Genomic DNA, 27808 nt, shown 5'->3' on the forward strand with positions numbered 1-27808 from the left:
AGATATACACAACAACACCTTTCTGTATGTCCTTGGAAGTGAAACTGTTTGTGTGCACTAGAGTGTTTGTGTATCGCGCGCTCCTCGCGTGTATATGTAAAGTGCCGACTTGATGAAGTGGAAGAGGAAAAATTACGAGCTGCGTTCTCTGCTGTTCGTTATTTTCCATCTAAGGGGAACGCAAAGACATAAAACACAAATACACCTACCCACACAAAGACTCACGCACACACGCCGTCTACAACATATCCAGAGCGACTTGAGCACATAAACATAAAATTGGAGCACATGTGCATACGCACACTATTAGACATACATAAACTCACAGAAGCAGAAGCAACATTTGATATGTATACTGTGTGCATGTATGCTACAAGAGCTGAACGTGGCACATAGTGCTGACAATGACAGTACTTTAATTTATATAAGCACCATGCAAATTAAGCCAGTTGGCATAAAAAGCTGAATAACTTTATGCCTTGTGTAATGTAGATAGAAAGTCCCCAAAAAGTTTCCTTTTCTTTTACTGTCATTGTTTGAAACTTAGTCAAAGGATTTCATGTGCAAAAACCATTAAACCATTGTACAAAGTGCCATAACTGTGCTGTGGTTACAGTACACAATTTGAAAAACTGTAACTGATATGTTGTAAACTTTGTTACAGCTCAGCTGATCCAAAAATTGCGCACATCAAAACGTGTTTACCGGTCTGTGGCAGACACATCCACATGTGTCTAACATATTCCATAAAGCGTTTTGGAGCCCCAGAGGGAGCCATGTGAAGCCTGAAACATGTCTTGAAATGATTTTTGCTTGGGCCAGCATCAGCTGGCCCAGAGGACAACGTATGTGGAGATGAGGAAAAATCTTAAGGTATAAAACTGCTCAGACAGTGTTTCAGTGTTTTGTTGCTGTGTTGGGGAGGAGGGTAACAGGCTGCGTTGAAAAAACACATTTTGATTATCCACACAGCCTGAAATTAAAAGTTCGTTTTGGTGCAAATTGTTCTAGAAAGACTAAAAGGTTTGGAATCGTTGTTGCACTGACCCCTGTGGGTTTAAGTTGTCCAGTCACGCCCATCATCTGCGCAGTGATGTCTTAGTTAGAAGCACAGATCTGGATTCCAACCTTCTAGTTTCTTTCTGTGTGCAGTTTGCACCTTTTCCATTTCCCTGTGTGGGTTTTCTTCCAGGTAGTCCGGCTTCCTCCCGCAATCCAAAGACATGCATGTCAGGTTAATTAGTTATTAGGAAGCTGCCATAGGTGTGAATGCCGCATCCTTAAAGTGCTTAGAAAGAAACTAAAAAGTTCAACTGTGGCTTTGTACAATACCATATCACAGTTATGGTTTGAATAATTCCACCACTAGATGGCAACACATGCAGGATTTTCAAAGCAATTTCAGTGACTCCAAGAAAATGTATTAAACACACCAACCTTTATGAGTACATGCTTATTTAAAATATGGGGGTGGGGGTTGGGTATAATTTTAACTCATCAATCCTAAAGCTCACTTGAGATCCAACAGAAATGCCTCTGAACAAAAAAATAATTGTGAGAGCAGAGCTTTAAGCATCTGTTGCTGAGATGTTCTGAGATGCTGCTTGATCCCTTGGACTGCAGTTGCAGTGCTGAGCAATAGAAAATGCTGGCAGTTGAGCAGTGTAGATGCACTCTGAGAAACTCTCAGATGAGTCCTCTGGCATTCAAAACACACCACCACCCAAAGAAGACATCTAGTCACGGGTTTGCACACTTTGTGCAAACTTTGTTATTGCTCCTTTAAGTCAGAATGATGCATGGGGAGGAGGAGGGTGGGACAGAGGGAGTAACAGATGGATTGATGCATGAACAGATCTTTGGGGAACCCGGATTTGCATTGAGAAAAGAATGAGAGCAAAATAAGGAAAAAAGAACAGGAACATCGTGTCCCCTCGGCAGTGATGATATGTTAATGTACAGCCTTAACTGGGGCTTGTTTTGGGAGCATATTTTCTTTGTAATTTGTCATCCTCTCTTCATCCATCGTCTCATGCCCAGCTGAGATTTAGTGGATGCATCATTAATCCACTCTGCTTTACTATCTTAATCCGGCTCATTATCGCTGCTCTGGTTTGACTAAAGGAGCTCAGATTTATGTCTTGCAGGGTTTTGCCGCTCCTGTTGGTTTTGGAGGGAACACTGACTCACCGCAGCTCTTCGCCCTGGAGCTGACTACTGAGACATTTAACCATCACAGTTCACCCTGTGCAGTTTTCTGTGGCTTCTGGAGTCCTTTGTGACCACCTCCCCCCCGCCCCGCTTTTATTTCTTTGTGTCAAACTCTGACAGAAAAAAAAGCTCACTCCGTTTTCAGATGTGTATGGTTGAAAGCAAGAGATGTGAGGGCGATAACACTGATGGAGGCATGTGAGGGAAACCAGAGAAAAAGCCATGGGGGAAAACAGTGGTTATGAAAGCTTTCAACATCTTCTGTAAACCAAGTTTGAAACAATCACGGCTGAAATGAAGCAAAGAAAACACTAAACGTGTGCAACACTAACTATGAGGTGCAAACACATCACACGTACCAGAGCGATTAGAGAGAAAACGAGGTGCCCGTGTGGATCCAGCTTCATGCAAGTGAGATTATGTAATCCAGGCACAAATTCTAAGAATTGGCTACAAATAAATATTGATGTAGTCTTTTTTGTTTTAGATTCATATGCACTAATACCATAGCACCACATACTCTGTGCCTTTGGAACAAAGACATGATTTCAGTTATGTGCAAATAGAGATTTCAAAAGCACAAACGTTATCAGGGAGCTCCTGTGGAGTTTGTGACTGCTAACAGCGCCTTCTAGTGTTCAACACCTAAACAACAAATCACCTCCGTGGATCCTCAGCCTGCAGGAGCAGGATGAGATAAACCGATAGCCACGTTTAGGAAATGATTGTGGGCCAGTTTATCAAGCGGTGAGTGAATATGGGAAGGAAAATCGACACGGCTTCCTGACTCTCTGCTGGTAGTGAAGAAAGAAAGAAAATCTGTCCTAAAAGCTGCAGAGATGGGAATAACAGCCCCGAGTGTGTGATCGAGAGTGCATATGTGGTAGACACGCACACACAGACACACACGCTGAAGCAATCAGGCACTGTTCTGCATACAGGCTATAAAATAATAGAAGGCGGCTACACTTCAGTTGTCAGCCTCAAACCCAGAGTTCGTGACATTTTCCCCTTCTCTCTCTGACTCTTCTTTCTCGAAAACATGACTCTGGGTTCCTTATGCGCGTGCGCGCACGTGTGTGTGTGTGTGTGTGTGTGTGTGTGTGTGTGTGTGAGTGAGAGAGAGAGAGAGAGAGAGAGAGGTAGCACATTGGTGGGTTTCCCTTCTGGCTATATTTCTAACACAAATGGTGCCCAGTAGAAGCAACAGGTGCAGGCTTTAGAGTGGAGCAGGTATCCCTGTGAGTGATATCTAAACGTGTGTGTGTGTGTGTGTGTGTGTGTGTGTGTGTGTGTGTGTGTGTGTGTGTGTGTGTGTGTGTGTGTGTGTGTGTGTGTGTGTCGGGGGGGTAAAACTGGATTGAAAAATGGCAAATCTTCTAAATGTTACCGTTCCAACCGTTTTATAACCCTAAGTAATGATATCACGCACCTTCCCCGAACGCAGCATTGACGATATTCCATCCAACCCCGTGGCAAACACACAGCATTATGACTCAAGTAGGGGGTTACCGATGATCCCGTTTTTATGACCGCGGGGAATCGTTATGTAACGTAAGGTAACGACGTTTCCTTGAGGCTTGAACAAAAGTTTTCGGGATAAAACGTTCACAAGTTAGAATGGATTATTTTTGCGCGTAAAAACGTATTTTCCCCCATTTTGTTTGGCGCCAAAAATCTTGTGTGAGGTTTTCCCCAGAGTTTATTTCTGAGAATCAACAGCTGAAATATCCGTCTCCCTGTTTCGTTTTTTAGTGTGAGAATTTATTACAGAATACAAATGTGAACTACTTAAAAAAAAAAATCTATAGGCAGTACAGAAGCCTACAGGTTTCGACTAGCTGAAATGCTTTGATGAGGGCTGCTGTTGCCTTTTGCCTCTTGCACCTCGGCATCAGCTCAGCCTTCAGGGTGAAAGAGCGATCCTCCTGCTCCTGAAAAAAAAAAAGTTTGGCCGCGTGCCAAACTGCGGAACAAGTGCGCCTCCCCTCCCTGCTGTTTAGCGTATTCATAGTTAGGGGTTTGGGCTGTTTTTTAAAAGGCAAGGCTGCTCTCAAGTTGATCAGTCTGCTCAAGAAACTTGTGGTGGAGAAAGTACCGGAGTCCAAACAGACGGGGGAAGAGATTTTGTGCGCAGAATTGCTTTGCTCCAGCAGAGGACAACATTTCGGGGGGGGGGAAATAGCGCACGTACTTTTAATTGGTCCTTTAAAGTCCTTCTGCAGCGTTCACAGAAAAAACCTTACCATTAATGTTTTTTATAGATAGCAACACTCTTGGATAAAGACTCTTGGCTTTAACTGTAAAAATCGGATTATCTGACTGAGGCATTGTGTTCATTAGACCAAGCTACTTTTCCCCTCCTCTTCGCATTGAGGTTAAGCTATAGCTGAAGAGAACGCCAACAATGTTTCTGAGTTTTTGCCTCCTGGTGACATTTATCTTGGGGCTGTCCGGGTGCTTGGGCTCATACGTTCCGTGCGAGCCCTGTGACCAGAAGGCGCTGTCCATGTGTCCTCCGGTGCCGGTCGGCTGCCAGCTGGTCAAGGAGCCGGGCTGCGGCTGCTGCCTAACGTGCGCACTGTCTGAGGGACAGGCGTGCGGCGTTTACACCGGGACGTGCGCCCAGGGCCTCCGCTGCCTGCCGAGGAGCGGGGAGGAGAAACCCCTGCACGCCCTTCTCCACGGCAGGGGACTGTGCACCAACGAGAAAGGATACAAACCTGCCCACCCGCCCATAGGTAAGACGCTCACTGCTGGGTGACTGAATGCATGCTTGAGAGCGAACATGGGTTTAAAATGTGTGAGAAATGTAACTTCTCGTCTGCATCGGGACCCCCTGGGTGTTCTCTCTCCTCTGTTTATCAGTGTTTGTTGACATCTTGTCCCACGCCGGGATCCAGCGTGTGTTACTCTGAGAAAGGCTCCTGCAGCCTGAGGGACCAACCAAAAGGCAGCACAGTAGCCTGCTCTGTTTTATTAAATACAAAATCTCCCTCTTAAATGAAATTCAACCCCTTTTCCCAAGTTCTTCCCTCCTCACTTAGACCACCCGAAATAGTTCTCTGCCATGCAAAAGAAGCGCAGAGCCCTGGAGCGCGAGCAGCCGGTACCGGCGCGTTTGTTTGACATATGGTTTGAGGTGGCATCTGATTAACTTTTATCCACCGCTTTGAATCAACTGACTGTAGGAGCTCATTCCGGCTCTCTGCGCAGATCACACATGCTCCTTCTGGTGTCAGGCTGAGCATCTAGCTGTAGCACAGAAGTTTTAAAGGGCTGAATCTCCACAATAATAACACGGCGTGAACAAACACTCCGCTCGTGTCGCCCGGTGCCGGTTAATCTGCTGCGGGATCGACTCTTAGCTGTGGTGAACGCACATGGCGTGTCCCGGCTGAGCTGCGCCGGCAGTACGGGGCAGTGGCTGTCAGACTGCGGTTTAGCGAAACCCGAAAGTGGTTGACAATGATCCAGACAGTCCCCGCTTTAAAATATTTACAGGTTTACAGTCTTTTTGACACAGTTTTACGCGTCTCTTGACGCACGCACGAAAGGTGGCCGTGGACTGAATGTTGGTTTATTCTATGCAAGTAATATTCAGATGAAAATAGGGTTCATGCTTCAGCCTCCTTTAACATCCAGCTCTAACAAGTGTCTGTCAAAGCCCTCGATTTTCCATCCACACGCCAGAGCTGTTCTCTGTTTTTCGCCTTTCCCGTCCAACTGCTTAAACTGTGAAATCGATCGAAGGCTTCTACTGTATGAGACAAAATGAGCTGCCACTCTATAAACTTTGGATCTCTTTAAAGCAGAATTTAGGCAGATTTGGGGCTGCAGGCTATCCCTATGGGTGGTGTTTCGAGTCGGATTACCACTAAATCTGTGTGCGTGAGAGAAAAGAGAGAAAGACCGATATAGACAGAAAGAGAGAGAGAGAGAGAGGGAGAAGGAGAGCTGGGCCAACAGTCTTGAATGATTTAAGATATTTCTGAGGGAAGCAGACAGGTCCACCTTGACTCAGAGTTTTAGCAGCTTGTCAACAACTAGATAAGTAGGTGGAAACCACAAAGGTTTTGGCTACAAGCCTCACTCTGTAAAATAGACTTCGACTGGGCTCATTTATACTATTGATGGAGTCATGAGGTTATGTCCACCCTGTGAGCAACCCCTCATCTCTCTTCTATGGGTCCAGCTATGACTGCCGTTACAAAACACTCAGGCAATCACAGGTTTGGTAAAGCTTCAGTCAGTATGTGAAATGATGTAGTCTTTTGTGTTTGTTTTCCAAGTTTGTGTGTATTTGCTGCCACATATACTTGGGTGGGGCTGTGTGGGTCTCTGGGTGTGTATTGCATGTGATGACACCTCAGGCAGTTTTGTCTCACTTTGGTTTGCGCCGACACACACACGCACGCACACACACACACAAGCAGAACCTGGCTTCTGTGTTGGTCCACGGAGGTAACCGGAGCATCTTTTCCTGCCCCGGGCGGTGCATTCATTGCAGGGCTCTCAGTCACAGCGCAATGATTCAGCAGAATGCCTCCGGCACGCTCTTTCCTCTGAAGGGCCTTCTGTCAAACAGCTCTGCGGACGGGAGCTCATGAGGTGAGCTTCTGGTTTCCTGTCGTGTGGGGTTGCAGCTGTCTGCGCGCTGTACCAGCTGAGCAAGGCAAACACAGAGACACAGAGAGGAGGAGCTCAAGTGTCCACCGCACTCGTGAGGCCACGAGAGCTGCGGCCCACTAAATACTGACTGGGACAGTCAAACAATGGCGGGGAGGAATCTTTGCTATCCTCTAGTCCCCCACTCCCCCCTCCCTTTTAAAGAACAAGAATCCTGGCCATCACTCTGCATCTGGGTTCATGTCCCAGCAGTGCATTAATTCATGTTTTGCTCTTGCACTGTGATCCCAGGAGTGGCTTGGATTGTAAGGCACAGGAGGTGGTATGTGCTCCCGGGGCACTTAGACTTTGTTAGCCCCCTGTGAGTGAATCAGACCCCAGAAAGCTTGCCAACAGATATGACTTCATGGCAGCACGCCTCCCGTCCTTCAAGCTTCTGAAAAGGCCTTATGTTTTAACAGATTGCTCTTTGCCAAGAAACAAAAGATGATTAGGGAGTGGTTCCAAAACCAGAATACTCTTCTTACACATGGACAGAAATACTATGCTCCTTATTAGCCTAGCAACAGAAAACCTGCTGCCTTTACTGACAACTTTAATACTTTTACATTTGCCCGGGTCCTTAATGTGTGTGTAGATGCAGTTTTCAGCCGCTGCCAGACAGTTTCAGCCTCGGTGACACTTGTTGTCGCATAATTTTAGAATGCTATTCAATTCATGAGCATTACCATCTGCTTTTTCCACGTTCACATCGTCCCTGGCACGGCGGGTTATTCGGCTGTAGCTGAGAAAATGATGCAAACGCTGACTCTCTCCAACTGTAGACAACCAGCCACCGTACTCTGTCTAATATGTACGTTGCATAAAGGCATGCCACGTTAGATATATCTCCGGTCACGAGTGACTCCAGCTGCCTCACAGCTTCATGACAGGCAAAGGAAAGACTGTATGCGGCTCTCCATCCATCTCACCTTGAACATCTGAGACAGTGCAGTGAAAGCTTACCATGCTGCAGCTCGTGTGCTGCAGGTGCTAGGCAGAGTTATTGGAAAGATCATTTTCCAAAGATATCACATGACCACTTGAAAAGCTTGCAATTCGTGGCAAAAGATAGCGAAGTGATTTCTCGGATGAGACACTGATACTACTGAGTTTTTTTTTTCCAGGTACAGAATGAGAGTCAACACCACTGGAGTTGTTGCTGGCAAGCAAATACCCTCTTTGGCATGCTTGCTTGAATTCTTCCAATAAAATTTTACAGTGGTATTTGTACAGCTTACCGGTCACTGACACCTAATCTGCCGGTGGCAACAGTTGTGAAAGAAATCAACTCTCACTGTAGTGCAGGATTTTATGATGATGTCACATGTGTTTAGGCCTGATCTGGATATTGTAATCTCACTCCACTCCAACCTGGTTACATTCTAGACCAATAATTATATTATTGTCCTTATAGAGGACTATTTAAAGTGAGCAGTACAACAAACTTCTAAAAAGTTTGGCTCCATTCTCCTAAACGGCCATGTAGTGATTTCTTTAAACTGTACGAAGACTGATTCTCAGTTTTGATTTGAAGAAGCAGCTAGCTTCTCATCCACTGTGGACTTCTTTTCCTCCCCTCGTTCTCCCTATACAGTACATCCACTCTACAGCGCTTGATGCTCGCCAAAATAGCTTCTTCTGCCACTGGGGAGTCAGAACGTCGTCACACCCAGCAATTGTGTTGTGGTAATGGTGACCCAAAAAGAGGTTGCGTCTGTCCATGTGGCTTGTTGAAAACCAAATTCAGATATGGGATGAGCCCTCAGACCAAAATTAGCAATGTAGAGTAGAGCAGCCATGCGCCTTACTCTAATAATTTACTTTTTCGAACGCTCTGCAACATAAAACTGAACGTTTAGCATCACGGAAACTGTAAACAGGTCAGGAAGTTTGCTTACCTATAGCAGCATTTCCTTCTTTGAAAGCTTTTGCATCCTCTCATAGGCCCTGTTTTGCAATTTATAATCCTTGAATTGTTCTTGCTGCTATTTATACCATGCATTCAGAAAAGCAGGAAACTTTTTGATTGCAATGAATATATTCTGCGTGCACAATACCATGGGAAGTGTTATTTCCTGCATATTCAGAAGCTGATTGAGAGCGTGCACAAGGCCGAACAACAGAAATCCCAGTGAAACAACAGGACATGCAGGTCAAAACATAATTCACTTGCACTTGTGGTAAAAAAAAACCAAAAAAAAAAAAAACCTGGACAGAATATTTGATAAAGTCCAGATTTTCTCACTGTTCCAGCTGGTTTGGAAGTGAGCCTTTTTCAGTCATCGGTCTCTTAATCCTTCTCAGGAAACCACTGCGCATCTGTCATGTAATGTGCAGAGGATGTATCTTGTTGGCCTGTTTGGATCAAAATCTCTTAATGAAAACTCAAATGGCTGTTCGTGCCATTTCATTACTTTTTGCCACTGAAACAAACTCTTCATTTTATCTGAAAACTCTTTTGCCATAAAAGAGCTCTGCAACTGGCAACGTTGCCATAATTTGGACCCATTTCCTTTTCTCATCAGATAACTTTTATGCTGCTGCACACACTCCTTAGCGACTCCCACAATCCCTCTTGGCTTGTTCACACCTCCTTTGCTGCTCTAGAAACTGCAGGGTTATTGGGCCGTGCCCTTGCTTTCAAATATTAAGTAGCGGAGGCAGTGTGACACAGAGGGATGGCTTACTAACGTTGTGCTTTATATAACAGATGCCCTTAGGCTCATTTATCCCCACAATTATCTTGTCCTACCCCCAGATGAGATTAAACAGCACCTCTATTCACCGCTCTCTTACATCTTGTAAAGATGTAATTTCAGATGCAGGGCACAGACTGACGTTATCAAAGGCAAGACGTAACAAACGTGGTGTAATGTTGGGAAATCCAATGGAAGGTGGGAGAATCCATTGTCCTGTTTTGTTTTTTTCTCTAAGCGATGTTGTTACAGTCTTAAAGACCCAGTGGAGAGAAAAATCAAAAGAAGGGGCAGCTTATCTTTCATTCTTGGACTTGTGCCCATAAGAAACTTGGGATATTCATGAAGCATAATTGTGTGCAGATGTTAATTTTTAAACAGAGGAGTATCAGGTGCACCTCCTTTGGCTACTCCACTCCTCTTGCCCTAATGAAATCTTTAGCTCGAGCAGAGGGAGAAGCGATAGCAGCACGGCTTTGGGCTCGGCTGAATGGAAGAGATGCACATGACTTGGCTCACTTGGCCCCCGTCCAGCATCTTGGCCGAGTTTCAGGAGTTAAACACAGACCCTCTAAGACTCCTTTACAAGCTGGGTACCCTTAGCATGGAAAAACTGAGTTTTTGTGGCAGAGCCTAAGAGGCCACATCAGAAAAGATGAATTTTTGTGATTTTTGTGATTTTTTTTTTTTTCAGCGCAAGCATGGAAGTCAGGCACCATTGTCTTTTCGAAAGCTGCATGAATTTTTTGGAAACCTTCATCTGTCCCGCATTGTTAACCGTATTCTCTCCAGACAGGCATGTTCTCAAAGCGACCGACAGAGAACGTTTATTTTCACCAGGATATTTTATTGCCAGATATGTGGCATTTTAATCAAGCGCCCTGAGAAAGTATTAGACTGTACAGCAGAAATAAAAAAGGTTTTCCAAAGTGGTCACATGCACGGTGTACATGAGAATGCTTGTTTGACGTGTTTATTTATAGCACGCAATAGCCCCTTAGTCTGAGCGGGGAGACACAAGGACATATCTAAACACAAACTGAGGCCTGCCAAGTCATGGGTTGCGAGATTAATTTCAAAGAGACGGCAGTGCAGCGCAGAAGCCAAAGACCCAATTCTGGTAATCACCCTGCCTCCAGCCCCCACCTCCCCCTCCCCTCCCAAAGACTCCCAGACACTCATGCTGTGTCAGGCTCTTTGAACATCAGTTTCTCTGAGCTCGTATCCTTGTTACGTCTCAGCGCCTTTCTCCAGGCTGGCTCTCTACCAAGAGGCCAGTCAGAGTCATGCAACTTGTCACATTTCTAACATATTGTTATATTCATAAGTAACATATTCATGTATGGAAGTTGATTTGTCTTCCAGCAGCAGTTGGCCATATAGTTTGCAGCCAACATTCCTCTTTGGTTCAGTGCGCCTGGCCTCGTGCACCACGGCGGGTTTCCTTGTCAGATAAATATAACCAGGGTCATCCACTGGCACCATGGCTTCAGCCATTTGGGGCCTGGCAAAGTCCCCACAATAACTCAGTACTTATGGTACAGCTAAGCCAAGAGGGGGGAAGTGGAGGGCTTGTTTCTGTGGCCTCAAAGAACCTCTGGCTGGGGGTCCAGGCTTAAGAGGCTGAGCCCCAAAGATAGGAATAGGGGGAGGGGAGGGTTTGGGTTAAGGATAAAGGACCTCAACCTGTAAATATCCTGTCAGAAGGGACTTTCAGATCTCTGAGACTACAGTGCCCCCTGGGGGAGCTGGAATTACATCTAAGGAGTGCATACAGTGTGACACAAATGTACAAGCATTTATATGATTCCGTGGTGCAACTGGATTTTCCTGAGCTTGACATTTGAATCAGTTTAATGTGGGACACGTCGCTATAAAGTTACTACACACAGGGGCCTCAGGCCCGGTTGCAGTTTAGCCCAGATAACATGTTAGCAGTTTTTTCCATGCAACACGTGATCCAGGCTTCCCAATTAGTAGAGCTCTTTATGCTCATAAATATCAGTGTGTCTGGATTCATGTGTGAAGACCGGCATGTCTCACTTTTAAACTTATGAGAGGATGTGTTGTTGGTAGACTGTTGAGCAAAAATGTTGTGCATATTTTTCTACATATTTTGTGTCTTTTTCCCTCACAGATAGCCCTGAGCTCAAACATGAATGCAGGATTTCAAACTTTTCCAGTTATAAATAGAGCAAAGGGCCTTTGATAAGTGGGGTTGGGTGAGAAAAGATGATTTAAAACTAAGCTCTTACCAGTAGGAGTTCATCAGCTGTTGGCCAGAGCTGCAGCCTTCTCTCCTCCCTACACAAATGTTAAACAACAGTTGGCACAAACCCTTGGAAAAGCACTCACCTGTTATTGTTTGTATGTGGAAAGGACTGACAGGCATGATTTATCATTTATGCAGATGACTATACAATAATGCAAAATAACATCCTAAACTAAGATTTTTTTTCCGTTTGTTAAACATTGCAAAAACAAATCTCATGTCACTGTTAATATTGTACATTAATATGTTATTAATGTCATTTGATAGGACATTACCTTCACAGAAATGTTTAAAGTTCCAGTCAAAACAACTACCATGAAATGATATGAGAAATGAGTACGAGATAAAAGTGAGAAGGAACTTTGTTTGACACTTAGTTGCTGCTCTTTCTCTTGCTCACTGTGTATAGCATATAAAAGCTAAATTAGGCATTTAAAATAGTTTATTTTTATATTTAAAAATAGATTTCTCTGATTCTTTAACTAAAAAATCCAGTAATAATAATGCTACCACTGGGCTCCCAAAATTTTCTTACTTCTCTGAACTTTAACGTAAGAGACGAGCACATTATGCTACGTCCAGATGAACAGAATCAGCTTTTTGGGATTTCCTTACCTGAATGATTGAGCATGCATCAAGGCACTTTAACTTAAGAGAATTCCAGTTACACTTGCTGGATGCGCATAAAAATGTAATTTGAAAAAAAAGTAACCTCTTTCTGTTGTTGCTGTTTTTTGTGGTGCAGATCGCGAGTCCCGAGAACACGAGGACACCAGAACCACACAGAGTACAGGCGGGGTTAGACCACCACCACTCTATCCCAAAGAGATTGTGAACAGCAAAAAAGTCCTTGCAGTGCGCAAGGAGCAGAAGAGGAAGCAAGGCAAGCAGCGCATCATTGGCTCAACCATTGATTACTCTCCTCTGCCCATTGACAAGCATGAGCCTGAATTTGTAAGTATTCCATGTGCAAAGTTTCATGTGGTTTTTGCGGTGTATATCTCAGTATACAACTGGTAGTTGTTTGGTTAATAATCCCGTGCTGCATTTCTCTAAAGGGTCCATGCAGGAGAAAACTGGACGGGATCATTCAGGGAATGAAGGATACTTCTCGTGTAATGGCGCTGTCTTTGTACCTTCCCAACTGTGACAGAAAAGGATTCTTCAAACGCAAACAGGTGAGCCTTGATTCTTTAAACCTTATATAGCCTCACACCACCCTTTGAGCAAGCATTTGACCAACATAACAATAAACTGCATAATTTCATTGTTATTAAACATAGTTATTTCAGTGGAATGACAGCAATCAGTGGGCTTGCTTGCTAGCTGTTAGCTTTAGCCCTTTGAGAATTCACTCCAGGAAATGCAAATAAACATTGTTATGATGATAGTGGTAAGTTCAGGTTAGCAAGCTGCCTCCAAATACTGCATCATTCTACCACACAGACACAGATGTCTGTTAATTAGAGCTAAATAACTAACAAATAGTTCACTTACAAAAAGCAGTGCACAGACCTCTCAAATGGAACAACATCAAAAATGCTCCAAAGGACATGAACATCCTAAACCAAAGAAGTCAAATACAGTGACTCCAATTAGCAGTGCTGGAAGCTAGCAGAGAGCTAACTATCATTCACCAATAACTCAAGGCAGCCCTAGCTCTAAAAATGCAGTTTATCCTTGCTAAAATATAATTCTCCCCCATAATTCAGAGTTACTAAGAAAAATCCCCACTTTGTGGTTATCACATAGTTGGAAAATAGCTCATTTAAATGTAGGCCTTTTAACATGGGACCTTGCTGGATTAACTCACTGTTTTCTTCTCCACAGTGCAAGCCATCTCGTGGCCGCAAACGAGGCATCTGCTGGTGTGTTGACAAGTACGGTGTTCAGCTCCCCGGCACAGACTACAGCGGAGGTGATATTCAGTGTAAAGACCTGGAGAGCAGCAGCAATAACAATGAGTGAAACTGGGAGGGCCATTTTGACCTCCCCCATCCCCCAACCCTTAACCACCACGTGACCCAGGGCCCACGCCTCCTCTCTGAATCACACCTGTATGCTCCGCCCTACGTTCACTTCAAGATTTGTTTTTTCAACTTAAAAAAAGAAGAAAAAAAATCCAATCGCAAAACAACAGGCTGAAAAAAGACACCTGTATTTTTTTTCCTTTCTTTTCAGTTGACCAAGCACTCTTCTCTAAATGAGGGTGAAAGTCCCAGAAGATTTACTAGATCCTTTGACTATTATGATCACGGGACCGCCCTTCTATGAGCCTGGTCCCTTGGCTGCAGATCCATGAAAATATATGCAACTAATGGATATATTTTTATAGAAGCTGTGGGTTTGTGTGAGGTGAAATTAAAACAATTGTAAAGAAGAAAAAGAGAGAAACAGCATCAGGCTTATTGATTGAAAACAGATCAGTTTTAGGCCATGGAACATGATGCCACTGTGGAGCTGACGATTGGCCAGAGTAATTTGTTTTTATCTGTTCTCCAAAAGAAAAAAACAAAGAAGAGATAGGGATATGCTGTAACAGTTGACTCTATCTGGGTTCTGTCAGAGCACTTATGAATAGGGGAACCTGCTTGGATATGTGTAAAAAAAATCACAAAATGATGCGTGCATGGACGCGTGCATGTGTACAGTTTGAATGTGTGGTATGTATGTTGGTATATGACGGAGTGAGCCTATTACAAAAAAGAATGTCCTTTTTTTTCCTTTTTCTTTTTGGTTTTTTTTTCTGATTTTGTCACAAGTATTGCTAGAGCTTGAAGTGGTATCGGGACTGGCCTTCTCTTAATGTAAAAGCGTAAAAAAACAAAAACAAAAAAAAGCAAGTAGACCATCACAGATGAATCTATGTATGTGGCTCTTTGACAATGTAGCTAGCCTGATATGCCAACTGTGCCTATTTGAACAGACATTGCCATGCAGGGCGACACAGAGCTTAGAGAGCACCGCTGGCTCTACTGGTGAACTAAACGTTTTCAGCTTAAGTCTGACTCAAGTCTGACTCCGATCATGAGTGCATGCAATCCAGCTTCCCAGTCGGGCCGGCCGCTTCTCTGATCCATTTGTGTGAAGTGTAGTTTTGTATGGTTTTGTTTGTGCTGTTTTCTTTGCCTTCAGTGAAGTAAAGACCACCCACTTTTGAGCCATGTTTCTTTATCAAGTGGTTCCCCCTCAGTACTGCTACTACAGTGTAACCATGGTGTATTACATTACTTTTAAATATAGTTACTGAATGTTTGTTTTTCCTGTAGAAACAAAGTATGAGAACAATGTAATTGTGCTTGGGGGGAAAAATAGCCTGTAAAGAATTTCAAAGGATTCTTGTAGGTCAACTACAGGGAAGTCAAAAAAGCTAACAATCTGAAATCCTTCTGCTTACACGCCTCCATGCGGAGGTTATCTACCTTTATCTGAGTGGGGCATGATCCAAACAAAAAGGTTACAGGTTATAACAGGGTCTTTAATAGAGTCGCTCTCTCTGTGTGCAAGTCACAGTGCCTTCCTATATGCAAAGACATTTAAATACTGACGTGAAAGTGACATGGATATCATGCGGGGCAATTTTCAGATACTTGATATGACAATAGAGGTTCTGATTAAGAGAAGAACAGTGAATGTGGTAGGTCCTTTGAAATGGTGTCGATAATATGTTGCAAATCCATTTGTAATCTCCGCCTGGGGGTAGTTCTGGACAAAAATGATGTGTGAGGAACTGCAGTCCGTTAAACCTCCTTCTTCTCTTTGACAACCAATAAGCTAAGATTCATGCTTCTTCATGTGAATGCCAATGTATATGATTGCCAGAGAGGGGAAGCCAAAGGATGTTCGGAGGTAAATCGTGTTTTAGGGCTTTTTTTAATGCTTCTGCAGATGTGTGCATCCTAAATGGCTTCCAGTTGGGAATACATTGTCAAGGCTCCTTGCCCCACTTCCAACACCAAATCCCCGCTACCACTTTCGAAAATAAGCAGCTTGCACTTATTTCAGTTACTCACTATTGATATTGACACACGGCAACATCCTGAGATGTGGTATCATGAAGTTAGTTTAACAGCAAGAACAACAAAAAGTAAAAAAAGCTAAATGTTGTGTTATCTTGTGCTTACCTTTCAGAGGTGGTGCTTTGAGGTAATATTTGTTGACAGGGGCTGTGAAGCCCATGCCTGGGACCTCCAATACAGCAGCATCTTTTAGGGAAAAGTAGATTGAAAGTAACACAGCTAGAGATGTTTTCATGGCCTATTGCACAGAGATGACAGCTGAGATAGAGACAGAGGAGACAGAGAAGAGGGAGAGCGAGCGCCATGGGCAGTGGTCATGATCAGGGCCTAGCCACTTCCCCGATGTGGGGTCACCAATTGCATGACATTAGATACAGTTAGCAGGACAATAACTGGGAGTCGTGGAAATCCGAGGAATGAAATACTGCAATCAGTTTAAATATCTGAAATTGGAACTTGGCAAATATCAGCGTTCCAGTTATCTCTTTCATTTCAATTGCAGGTTGGAATTCAGGATTCCTGTTTGCGAGTAGCAGCTTCCTCAGGTTTCATATCTCCTACTTGGTTTGAATTTCAATTCACATACTTCAGTAGTACAGTAACTACAGTACAGCTTTTATTTCTGAATACATAACACTTTTTGGATGTAATGCGACGATACAATTGGGTTTCGTAATTTGGTGTTCACTGGCTTGTGAAATCGACCCATCGGTGGCAGGAGGATAGCAGGAAATAAAATGGTCAGTATTTGGAGCTACATAAGACAAATAAGAAAAAAAAAGACAAAAAAGCTCAAATTATTAAAGTGAATATCACTGTGTAATATTTATTCAACTTGTAATTTATGTACTCTTTTAACCTTTGTCTGTTTTTGTTATGACAAAGCATTTATTTAAATAAAGTTATGTATTCATTTAAGCATTCTGCGTGAAGCTTTCATTTCTAGTACTGCATCTTTAAGGGGAGTAAGTAGCTGCTAAACTGGCTTGAAACATACAGTTTGAGCGGGAATCTTCCTGATTGTAAGCACTAACTAATCTCTGAGGCACGAACTGTTAAACCTCTTAGACATAAGTCTGAGACACCCAGGCTACACTACAGGATCTCATCCAGCATGCAGGATGTGACTTTATAAAGCCTCGCCTGAAGGCAAGTCACCTGGTTTTCAACACCATAGTCAAAAAGATTGCACCGGAAGAAGGAAGTCATTTAACATGAGTTTGAACTTCGGGGGGGATAACATCTACAGGGGCCGGCTCACTATTCAAATGACTGGGAAGAAGAGATCTGTAGCCTGAAGGAGACTTAATCATGTTATGGAAAACCTGCCTTTATCAGCACTTAAAGGAAGAATGCGCTCCCTGTGACACACCTCTTTACACAGACGTATATATCCAGTTGCGTGCATATGGAAGATATGGAAACAATATGGTAATCTTTGAAAGTATTTTCTGTGGATACTAAATGTGAAGCAGTTTCACCATCCAGGTGTTTGTCACAACCATCTTTTGAAAAACATGATATAAATGCACTCAAAGAGCACAGATGCCAGTTTCTGATTAGCTGTTGGCTTTCAGTTAAACATTAAAGGGCTCTAAGGACATGTGCATGCATCTCTGAAGATGGGTGTCTGGTCATTTTTATTCTCTTGTGGCTTTAAGGAAGTGACAGAATAGGACTTTTCTTTTTTTAGGGGGCCACCAAAATCTTTCCCTGGGGACCTCAAGACTTTGACTGACTCCAGATGTGGGTGACTGAAGCAGGGCATGAAAGGGTAGAAGGATCCAGGAGTTCCTGTGTAGCTAGCAGATCAAGGGTGCTGTAAAGGTTGTTGTGGTATGTTTCCATGAGTGTGTGTGTGTGTGTGTGTGTGTGTGTGTGTGTGTGTGTGTGTGTGTGTGTGTGTGGACCAGGGGCAGCGCATGCTTTGACTTCAGGGAGGAGGAAACATGTGTAGAAGATTTGATTTGTGAGGTAGTGTACATGACAATTACTATTTGCCTTCAAAGAAACTGACAACTGCACTTAGGACTTCAAAGCATTTATGCCCCTTTTATTAGATAATTAGGCCAACAACGTTGGACGTCTACATCTAACATCAACTCACGCACCTCACTGCATCCCAAATCCAGTCAAACTGCTGTGCTGTGCACTTTTCTGCCCATGCGAGACCTAAGGTGGGATACTTTTCTGTACTGTATTTCAATTATACAATTAAACAAATGGTCAGTGCTGAAAAATCCCAAGCAAAAAGCTTTGGAGATGCTTTTAGTTGCTTGTGCATTGCGTTGCCTGTGGCTCACTTCATTAAATGTGACTTTTAGACAGGATGATGGGACATTTAAAGACATAAGCTTACAAATGGCATGCAGATGTTTACACTACGTATTTAGGATCTCTTCAAATCACTGCTTGTGCTCTTGTATAATACTATCTCTTTAAGAGGTAATAGTGGTTCTTGTCATCACTGAGATGGAGATGAAAGGAGATTTGAAAGAAAGTACGGCAGTTGGGAGTAAATCACATGACTTAGTGATAGAATCCGCCAGTGCTGGTGGTAGAAGACGGCAGACAAGTGTCTGCTAGTTTTCTAGTTTTCATCCAAGCCCTTTCATCCCAAATGGACTAAGACCTAGAATCCCAAATGGTGGGTTGTTCATCGTGGATCGGATGTGACAGTGAGACCCACAAATGTGTGTTAAGTAAACCATATTTAGAGATTAAGATTTGACGTCCTTCAAGCCAAGAAAGAGAACCTTACGGTGCAGTCTAGTAGACGTTCTCAATATTATGGGAGATTCCAGCAATATAAAAACGTAATCTGCATCATTCTAACAACTGAATGAAGTTTTATATTTTAAACAATTGTTTTTAAAAGGAATCAGAGCGAATCTGTGAAATTTCATCAACAAAAGTTTTAAATGAGACAGCGAATGAGATTGGGGGCTCCATGGTCTAGGTATTTTTGATTTTCTCTGACAGCAGTTACTTTCAATCACAACAATAAACGGTTTCTTACACAAGCATACAGTTTCTAGTTTAACTTAAGAAGCAAATTAATTTTTACCTGGAACTTGGTACCATCAAGAAAGGGCACTTTATCACAAATCCTTAACTGACCAATCAACACGCATTACCAGAATCCATTTATGAGCAAACTCAGCTTTCATGTAAAAAAACAAAAGTCATAGCATTGTTTTATTTTTGGGGTGGCTGTAGCTCAGGTGGCAGAGCAGGTCAGCCACTAATCAGAAGGTCGGTGGTTCGATCCCAGGCTGCCTCCTGGCTGCATGTCAAATATCCTTGGGCAAGATACTAACCCCATGTTTGCCTACTGGTGGTGGCCAGAGGGCCCGGTGGCGCCAGTGTCCGGCAGCCTCGCCTCTGTCAGTGCGCCCCAGGGCAGCTGTGGCTACAACGTAGCTTGCCATCACCAGTGTGTGAATGTGTGTGTGAATGGGTGAATGACTGAATGTAGTGTGAAGCGCTTTGGGGTCCTTAGGGACTAGAAAAGCGCTATACAAATGCAGGCCAAATGCAGGCCATTTTATTTGAGTTTGGGTATTTATCTGATTACATTAAAACACTTTTTTGCCCGGAAGAAAGTGTATAGAATTATTTTGGCTGTTTAGCAGCATTAATGCCAACTTACAGTACATAATGTTACAAGCACTGCTCCAGGTCACTTACAGCTGAGGGTGGTAGAATGGGGTTACTATGAAGTTCAAGTCGTTTCTATTATATTGTTCAGTTTATAGTACCAAGTCACAAAAAGAGTTGTCTAGAGGTTATTTATATCATAAAGCAAAAAACCCTACAATGTTATAGAGAGAATAAGTGCTTGGTGTTGGTGGGGAGAACAAACTCCCTTTATACAGGAAAAGACTTCCATCAGAACCAGACCTCATGGATGGGCAGAAATCTTCTACGACTGGTTAGTGAGGGAGTGGAAACAGAAGACAGAAAGAGGAGCATGGAGAAACAATCGGCAATAACCAGGACAAAACACAGAATGCAAAAGGCAAAACTTACCTATTTGTCTCTTGAAGACTGCACGGTTCACTGTAACGGTAGTATAGCAGTGGGGTGGGGTTTTGGCTCAGCTGCAGGGGAGGGGTGGAGCAGAGGGTTCAGGGGCAGCACCAGGAGAGGCTGGCTGGTACATCTGTCAGCCATCATCTAATCATGATTCTCCTATTTTACACAGTAACATGCAGGGACCGCAGTGTGTGTATGTGGAGAAGCTGGAACACGGATTACCAGGGTAACATTGGATGACGTCTGAAAAGACAAACTGCTATAAGCTGAGCACATGTGTAAATAAACCAGCACTAACTAAATCGCCTAACTTGTGTGTGGCAACTTGCTACCAGTAAGGTAAAAAAATAGGTGTATTTTTTAATCAAACACTTTTTTATTTGACATTCAGATTACAGAGATGATAAGAGCCGGATGACTCTTCTGCCTGATATTAGATTATGTTTACGTAAAGTTTTTTTTTTTTTAAAAACCTGAAGACCCATTATTATTATTGCATGCAACAGTTGCGTGCAAATGCATGGGAAGCAAGAAAAAAAGAGGGAGAGGATACAAAATGCTCAACGCATCATGGAAAATTCCCCAACAACTTGAACTAAGGGATTGTTCGGGGTCACGTGATCAAGCTTAACTACCATCTTTGTTAAAAAGGAAAGTTTGTAGAGAGTAAAAAGTAAAGATGCTGCCTGTTTGAAACTCGAGGAACCACAGCATTCACACTGAAGGTGAAGTGCTTAGTTGTGATGATATGGCACCATGAGGTGCTCAAGATATGATGGGCCTGATCATTTAGGACTTTCTTTGTACGAGAAAGGATTTTAAATTCAACCTAACAGAGCGGCAGATCAGCGCTGCTAGGAGAGGTACAGCCTGGTCAGGTCACCAGTCTATTACAAGGCTAACACAGTAGGAAGAAGACAACCATTTTTCTCACACATATTGCCACAGCATGCATGTCTTTGGACTGTGAGAGGAAGCCAGAGTACTCACCAAGAGCCCATGCAGGTGCAGGGAGAATACGTGAACTCCACACAGAAAGGCCTGGTGGTGAATCCAAATCCAAGATAATCATGCCTTGATGTTATAAACACTGTACCAACGTGTTCCCTAGTCTTTAGTGTACCTTACCTCTCTCACCATGATAACTGGATTTCTCCAGTCCCGTATGACCCTGAATAAGCGGTAAGTGGAAGCTAATTGCCAAAAGCCTTGTTTCTTGTATTTAGCAGAAAGCTAACTTCCTCTTGTTTTGGCCTTATTGAATCCACTTCATGCAATACCAGAGTGTTCAGGAACTCTGGTATTGTGTGAAGGTAGTGGATAAAGTGTAATTCCCCTTTAAGATACAGCTTCATTATCTGTTCCTCTATTCGTGCCCCTGCATAACCACATCTGTGCAGATTCAGCACTGTTACTGGCTTCCCTGCCCTGCTGAGCTGAAACATAATAATTGGCTTTTTTGTCCATATTGAGAGTTAATGTTTCTACTTCCTGCTAACATGGGAGCACCTTATCATTTCAGCACAGATAAAACAACAATTATTTTGTTAACATTCAACAAGTACAGCTTCTGGGAGTCTTAGTAACAGACCCACCATCAACATATCAAGGGAAGTTTGTTGAATGCTAACAAAAGAAATAGTAGCCTGAAAGTAGGGCGGATCTTGGACTCTCTGTGCCAATACACACATACAGTACGTGTGCTTTTGCACATACACATGCACTCACACACTCAAAAACACCAAGCAAGCAGAGATTCTCACTCCCACTCTCAATCCTTCTGCAAAACTACCCTCCTTAGCTCATTGTGCCAGATCTATTAAAGCCCAAACAAAAGACACTTGTTTTGATTCGTGTTTTTGCAAAAGACCAGCCTCGAACTACCATCAGATGTGGCGAAGGATCCGAGGATCCACGGACGACACTGAGCCAAGCTGTCAAACATTTATGACAAACTCTCTTCCAAAACAAGGCATAAATAAAAAAAATAGATAAAATATGTCACAAAAACTGAACAAAGCTGTGAGGCTGTAGCTAAAGGAGCAGGAGTGTGATTAAATACAGCATTGGACTGGTGTTCAGCTACAGTAACTGGCACATGGGCACAAGTATAAGGTTACGTGGCCAAAGCCAGTCAGGAGTGGTCTCATATGATACACTTTTGGCCTGGACTTCAAAGAAGTCTCTTTTTACACCCAAGTCTTGAATCATTTTGATGGCAAATCACTGGTGACTGTTCTTGGGGACATTTCCCAGTGTTTGCAATTTCTACTTGATGTCACATGTACTTCAAAAATAAAAACTTAACAGATGTTCAAGGAAGCCCAATCATTCAGTGCAACTTTTATTAGCAAACAAATATTTCATTTATTGAGCAAATCATATATATGCAAATTATTTAGGCTTTTAAATCCTGTATACATTTGTTGCACATCTGCAAGCCACTTTTCAACCCACCTGCTCTTCCTTTTCTGCTGTGTCTATCTTAACCAGCCTGATATCCATTGTCACTGCCGCTCTGTTTTGTGCCAGGCTCTTGCTGGTGCTCTCGCCGCCTCTGGCTTTCCATGTATGCACATGAAAAAGCAGGGAGGTGTGAACTGCCAGGCCTCAGAATGGAGCCATGCCACCAAGGATAAATTACTCCAGATGGTGTCACGAACCAGGCTCAAAGGGAAAGACAAAATATGGAGAACACATATCACTTGTATGAAAAGTAAAATAAGTAATTAAGTAATCTGTTATGTCTGAATGGCTGCAGATGGCCAGGGTAAGTAAATAAAGAAGTAAATCAAAGTCAAATGTAAGTCAAAGGGAGAAAAGAGTGATTGACTGCTGAGGAACATAAAGTATATACCTGCAGATGAGCAATCTGCAAAAAACACCCATCCTGTTTGTTGAGTGTAAAATTACATTTAGCTGGAGCTGACATGAAGTTTAAGAGCCTGAGTGCCACAAATCAAAGGACCATCTTCTAAGTGGCAGCTGCTTGGAGGTTTTTGCCAATGCCACTTTTTGGCTAGAAACCTTCAATTTGACTAGAAGAAAGAAGTAAATGTGGCTGATGTAGACACAAATATTACATTTGGAACTAAAATATCAAAATATATCACAACAGAGTTGTTTTTGATCAAGCCACTAAAAGTACCTGCTGTGAATACTTGATAAATCTTATTCGATATTATCAAAGTAGTGTCTAAATTCTGTCGCTCCACAATTAGCTTCAGCACAGCTTTGATTCTCAAAATTTGTCCCTTGGCTTCCAAAGGGATCAACTCATATTCATTCTAATCAGGAGCAAATAAAAAAAAAAAATACAGATTGAGATTCAATCCCAGTAAACACTTGATAAGTTTATTGCTCGGGAGTTTCACTTCTTATTAAGTACAAACTGAATTTTAGTAAATTATTGTCCCCAGTAGAGTCAAAAAGTATGATAGATTATGTTTTAGGCAGGCCTACCTCATGAGTGACTAGTTGCTACTCTATGACAGTGCAGTTGGTCAACTTTTTTACACTTTCGGTAAAACAAGACAAGGTGAGTATAAAGCAAACAAAAACTTAAAGGAACACAGAGTATAGTGTCAAATTAATTAAATAGTTAGTAGCAGAGGAGGTTGGTATTCGGTTTTAACTGCGTTGGTGTTAATGAAATGAACAGCAGGTACACTAGAGGGGCAACAATGAAACAACCTCAAAACAAGAACAGTTTGGCAGGTGGAGGGCACTGACATTTTCCAGCCCATCTTTTCTGACTGTTTTTTCACTAGCTCTGTATTTGACCAGGGTCAGTGTCCAACTCCCCTAGGATGGCACATCAATACATACCTTTGTCAGGTTTGCTATGTCTCTCAGCACAGTCTCAAGAGCATAGAGGAGATGCCTTGAGACAAGCAGATACTCTTGGACAGGACTCCAGAAGCTCCTTAACCCATCAGCAGGACCAGTATCTACTCAGGAACAGCAAGAGCCACAAAATTAGATCCTTCAGGTCACTTGTGTAAATATCCCTGACCAAACAATCAGAGAAAGATTTCATGAGGGTAGCTTTAGGGCCCAAACATCCTCTAGTGTGCCCTGTGCTCATGTCCACTGCACCATGGAGCCAGTTTGGATTTTGCCTCCCTGTGCTTTTCACAGATGAGAGTAGGTTCACCCTGAGCACATGTGACAGACGTGAAAGGGTCTGGAGAAGCTCTGGAGAAGGTTATGCTGCCTGTAACATCGTAAGGCATGGCAATGGGAGGCATATTCATGGAGAGACACACAGACCTCTATAGGCGTGGCAGCAATGCCCTGACTGTCATTAGGCATGAGTGAAATTTCATCAGAATGGGCTAGCCTTCCACTTTGATTTTCAGGGTGTCTTTGAATTCAATCCTCTTTATGTTGCCCATTTAAATTTTTCATCAAACATTGTGGCATCCTTTCATTCCTAATACACTAACCAGTACCAAATTGGCACAGCTATCCTGACTTAAAAAGATATCTACTGACATGGCAAAAAGATTTCCACTTACACAAAAGCTATTCATTCATGTAGTTAAAGTGTCAAATTAAACGTAGATAACAACTTCACTATCCTGCAACTTTTTTGATTCACGCACTGCTATTTTTACAGTGACAGTGCAACAGAGACTGAAATACGGTGATTACATGAAATCAATGAGAGCACTTGCCTTAAGGGCCAAAAACTGTCTGCAAACATTCTTCCTCTCAGCGTGTATGAGTGAGACAGCACTGTACAGTAAGTTACAAATCATGTAATAAGTATTATCCTTACATTTACACTGGTTTCCGCTCTTAAAGTCATGATGTGCAGCAGTACAAAAGTGTGTGTGCATGGGGTTTTGTGTGTGTAGGTGTTTGTGTGTATGTGTGTGTATGAATGGGCTGGTTTATTCATAGACACCTTTACCACTTAGTATCACATTTGTCAATGTCAGCCTAATCCCTCCTCATGTCAACACTTAATTAGTAACCCTGGCAACACACACACACACACACACACACACACACACACACACACACACACACACACACACACACACACACACACACACACACACACACACAAACACAAGCATGTCAGTCCACAGTATCGATAGGAATGGCCACACAGTGGTTTCCAGGGTTATTATCGTAAGTGTTGACAGGCAAACTGCTGAAAAACAACAACAGCTCTCTGCAGTTTATTATACGGATGGGTGTGGATTCCAAGAAAAACATGGATGATGTCAGATTTTACAGTCAAAGTTAAATTAACACAACATTTTCACTGCAAAATCTTAAAAAAAAAAAAAAAAAAAAAAATGACAACCAAAAACTGCAAACAAGTCTGTTCCAGTCATGGGCAGAGCATTTTATTTCATTTTGCACATCAACATGAAATTTTGCAAAAGGTAATCAGAGAAAGCATTACTTGAAATAAAAACTTAATTATCTTAATTAAAACAGTGTTCACCAAGTATTACTGCTAAAAAATGTATGAGTATAGATAGTGCACACATCATCTTCAGCGATTCAAAGATTCTCCACTCAGCTAAAGAATAAGTGGGGGTTTGTCCCCATTTTGCCATTAGAATAACATTTAATCTGTGTCATTTATTATATTTATATAAATTAATAATAATTTATTGATTTATACAACAGTAGCAGTGTAGATTAATAAACATAAATGTAAAGTTATCCAAAATGCTACACTGTGAGTCTAAATGCACCAGCACATTAGGATGTCATTGCTGCTCATTGCGAGCTACAACTGTGCGATATGGAAGGAATAAATTTGAGTGGGACATCGAGTCTGATGCTTGTAGACCAGTGGTGTCAAGATAAGGCCTGAGGGCCAGAAATGGCCCAGCAAAGACACCAATTCTTAACACTTAAGATCAAAGTGGGCTGTATGTGGCACGATATTTAAAATGAGGTTTATATCCCTGTTGTGGGGTGTCCACCATGACGCCGTTGTGGAAACAGCTACTAGAAGCATCTTACAAACAAGCTTTTGCTATCACAATTCAGCTGCATTTTCTGCTCTATCAGAAGCACAAACATTTTGTTTTGCACGTTTAGTTTTTCATTTATTCTCCTTGATCGCTGGTAAGTTTAGAATTTTAATGCTCCATTCCTATTGGTTGATTCTTAGACAGTATTTATAATGGTAGACTCTCATCTTCAATATCTCAAATTGCCAGCTTTGGGCTTCGATCACTGAGCAGTGTAAGACTTCTGATATGGAGGCACAACCAATATAATATTTAGTCTCTTAAAAAAGACTAACTGCACTTACTGAGATCCTACATGAGACATTTAAATGCAGATAAAATCCTTAGTAGGTTTAGGCTGAAAGTCTATATAATTAACAGATTAATGCTGATTTCATCAGACTAGGTGTAATGTCAAAGAGCTTTCTTAAAATGAAAAAAAAAAAAGCAGAAAATGAGCTGACTCTGCAGTTCCCCTTAGCATTGCAAACCATTTTAGCCCCTTTTAGATGGTTATTTTGCTTTTCTTGTCTCTGAATGGCCTCTTTACTTGTAGCCCTAAAAGTTATGCGTTTGCCTTATATTCCTTAAAAAGCTTTACTTTCGGACAGCTTTACATTAGCTGAAAATCACCAGAATGATGGACTGACAGAGCTGATAACAAGCTATCATTTAAAGACCTCAGCATGTTATTTTCAGAAGTTATAATGACACTGAGGATGAATATTAAAAGAAATCCAGATTTTTTCTGTGTGTATTAGATGGACACTTATCATGATCTAACTTGGTGACGACCCTAAGCCTAACACACATCAGAATGTATTTATGTCCCCCTGCCTCGAACTGTTGTTGCTTATGCATGTTTTTTGACTAGAATGAGCACTGTAGTTTGAGTGGATTATAATACATATCATACTGCTGAAAAATGTCCATTTACCAGCAAAAATACTGTAGTTCACTCTGCATTTATGCTCTTTTACTGAAGCCACTTTCCTAAAAAAGTATTATATCATACGAGTATGAGCTTAGTCATCACCTGTTGATGAATAATCCTCATAAATTTGGAATTGTGAAGAAAACCCAGCCCCATTTTGATGGTGTGCTAGTGAGATGCTTCTGCAGTGGGCATTGCTCTGTGCACCTCCTGAAACTGGTTACAGTTGGGATCCCCTCTGACTTTAGGTGTCTCTGATATCTGGACTCCTGTTAAGGGGTCAACACACCAGCATTCTCCCCGCTGGCCGTGGGTGGACATGTTGCACTGGAAGGAGAGAAGAAAAACACAAACTAGGCAAGATGGAAAACACTGGGAAAAAGAGGCGGGAGGGTAAGGAAACACAGTGAAAGCAGGGGATGCATTAATGAAGCATGGCGTAGGGTGGCTTGAGATTTGTGTTCATGTGTGTGTGTGCGAGGATCTTCTGGCGGCGGGGGGTCATTGGATGAGAGTGAGGACTGTGATTCGGGTGGGACAACACTCACCCAATAACAGCCTGTCCTCAGGTTATGCCCCCTACACACAACCCATCCACAGCCACACATGTGATCGCAAACACTCCCACACATACACGCACAAACGGAGGCATGCCAGCAGACTAGCTCCCCTGCAGAGCCCACCCTTCCCCCCCAACCCCCTGAAATGAGGTCGTAATTGAAGTGGACACAGTTTACGGCCCGCGTGCGGGGCGGCCGGGTAGGGGACGGCGAAAAGAATGAAGAGCTGGGGGGAAAGAAAAGACTTTCCATTTTCTTCCTTCGATGAGAAAGAACAAAAAAAGTGACAGTTACAGTAATTACCGCGCGACAAGGAGGGACAACTCCAAAAGGGAGCCGAGTGTTGAGGAGGTACAGTGTTCCTCCCTGGGAACCGTGGACTCTAGTCCAAAACAATGCTGTTGTTTGTGACCGGTGATGAAA

General features: G+C 42.7%; 2 protein-coding genes across 2 annotated transcripts in view; one reads left to right on the forward strand and one right to left on the reverse strand.

Moving 5' to 3' along the window:
- Positions 1-4311: 4311 nt before the first annotated feature.
- On the forward strand, positions 4312-14663 carry igfbp5b (insulin-like growth factor binding protein 5b). Its single transcript, XM_086266372.1, has 4 exons — positions 4312-4952; positions 12596-12804; positions 12909-13028; positions 13681-14663. Exons 1-4 carry the CDS (start codon positions 4619-4621, stop codon positions 13816-13818), a joined length of 801 nt encoding a protein of 266 aa, XP_086122498.1. The 5' UTR covers positions 4312-4618; the 3' UTR covers positions 13819-14663.
- A 10591-nt stretch (positions 14664-25254) lies between these two features.
- The window catches only part of igfbp2b (insulin-like growth factor binding protein 2b), a 29045-nt gene continuing 26491 nt past the window's right edge, over positions 25255-27808 (reverse strand). Inside the window, exon 4 of the mRNA XM_086266417.1 lies at positions 25255-27152. Within this exon, the coding sequence (XP_086122543.1) occupies positions 26994-27152 (159 nt within the window). The 3' untranslated portion in view covers positions 25255-26993. The remainder of the gene's footprint in view (positions 27153-27808) is intronic.

This window comes from Aulonocara sp. 'chitande type north' Nkhata Bay, linkage group LG16 (genome assembly GCF_057382095.1).
Source record: "Aulonocara sp. 'chitande type north' Nkhata Bay isolate Kocher_YH1m ecotype deep benthic linkage group LG16, A_spYH_male_GT1.1, whole genome shotgun sequence".
Taxonomy (NCBI): domain Eukaryota; kingdom Metazoa; phylum Chordata; class Actinopteri; order Cichliformes; family Cichlidae; genus Aulonocara; species Aulonocara sp. 'chitande type north' Nkhata Bay.

Bases quoted from the DNA above. Each gene is read 5' to 3' on its own strand.
- igfbp5b (XM_086266372.1), top strand. From the start codon at position 4,619: ATGTTTCTGAGTTTTTGCCTCCTGGTGACATTTATCTTGGGGCTGTCC. The intron at 4,953-12,595 runs GTAAGACGCTCA...TTTGTGGTGCAG, and splicing joins ACCTGCCCACCCGCCCATAG to ATCGCGAGTCCCGAGAACAC. The intron at 12,805-12,908 runs GTAAGTATTCCA...ATTTCTCTAAAG, and splicing joins ACAAGCATGAGCCTGAATTT to GGTCCATGCAGGAGAAAACT.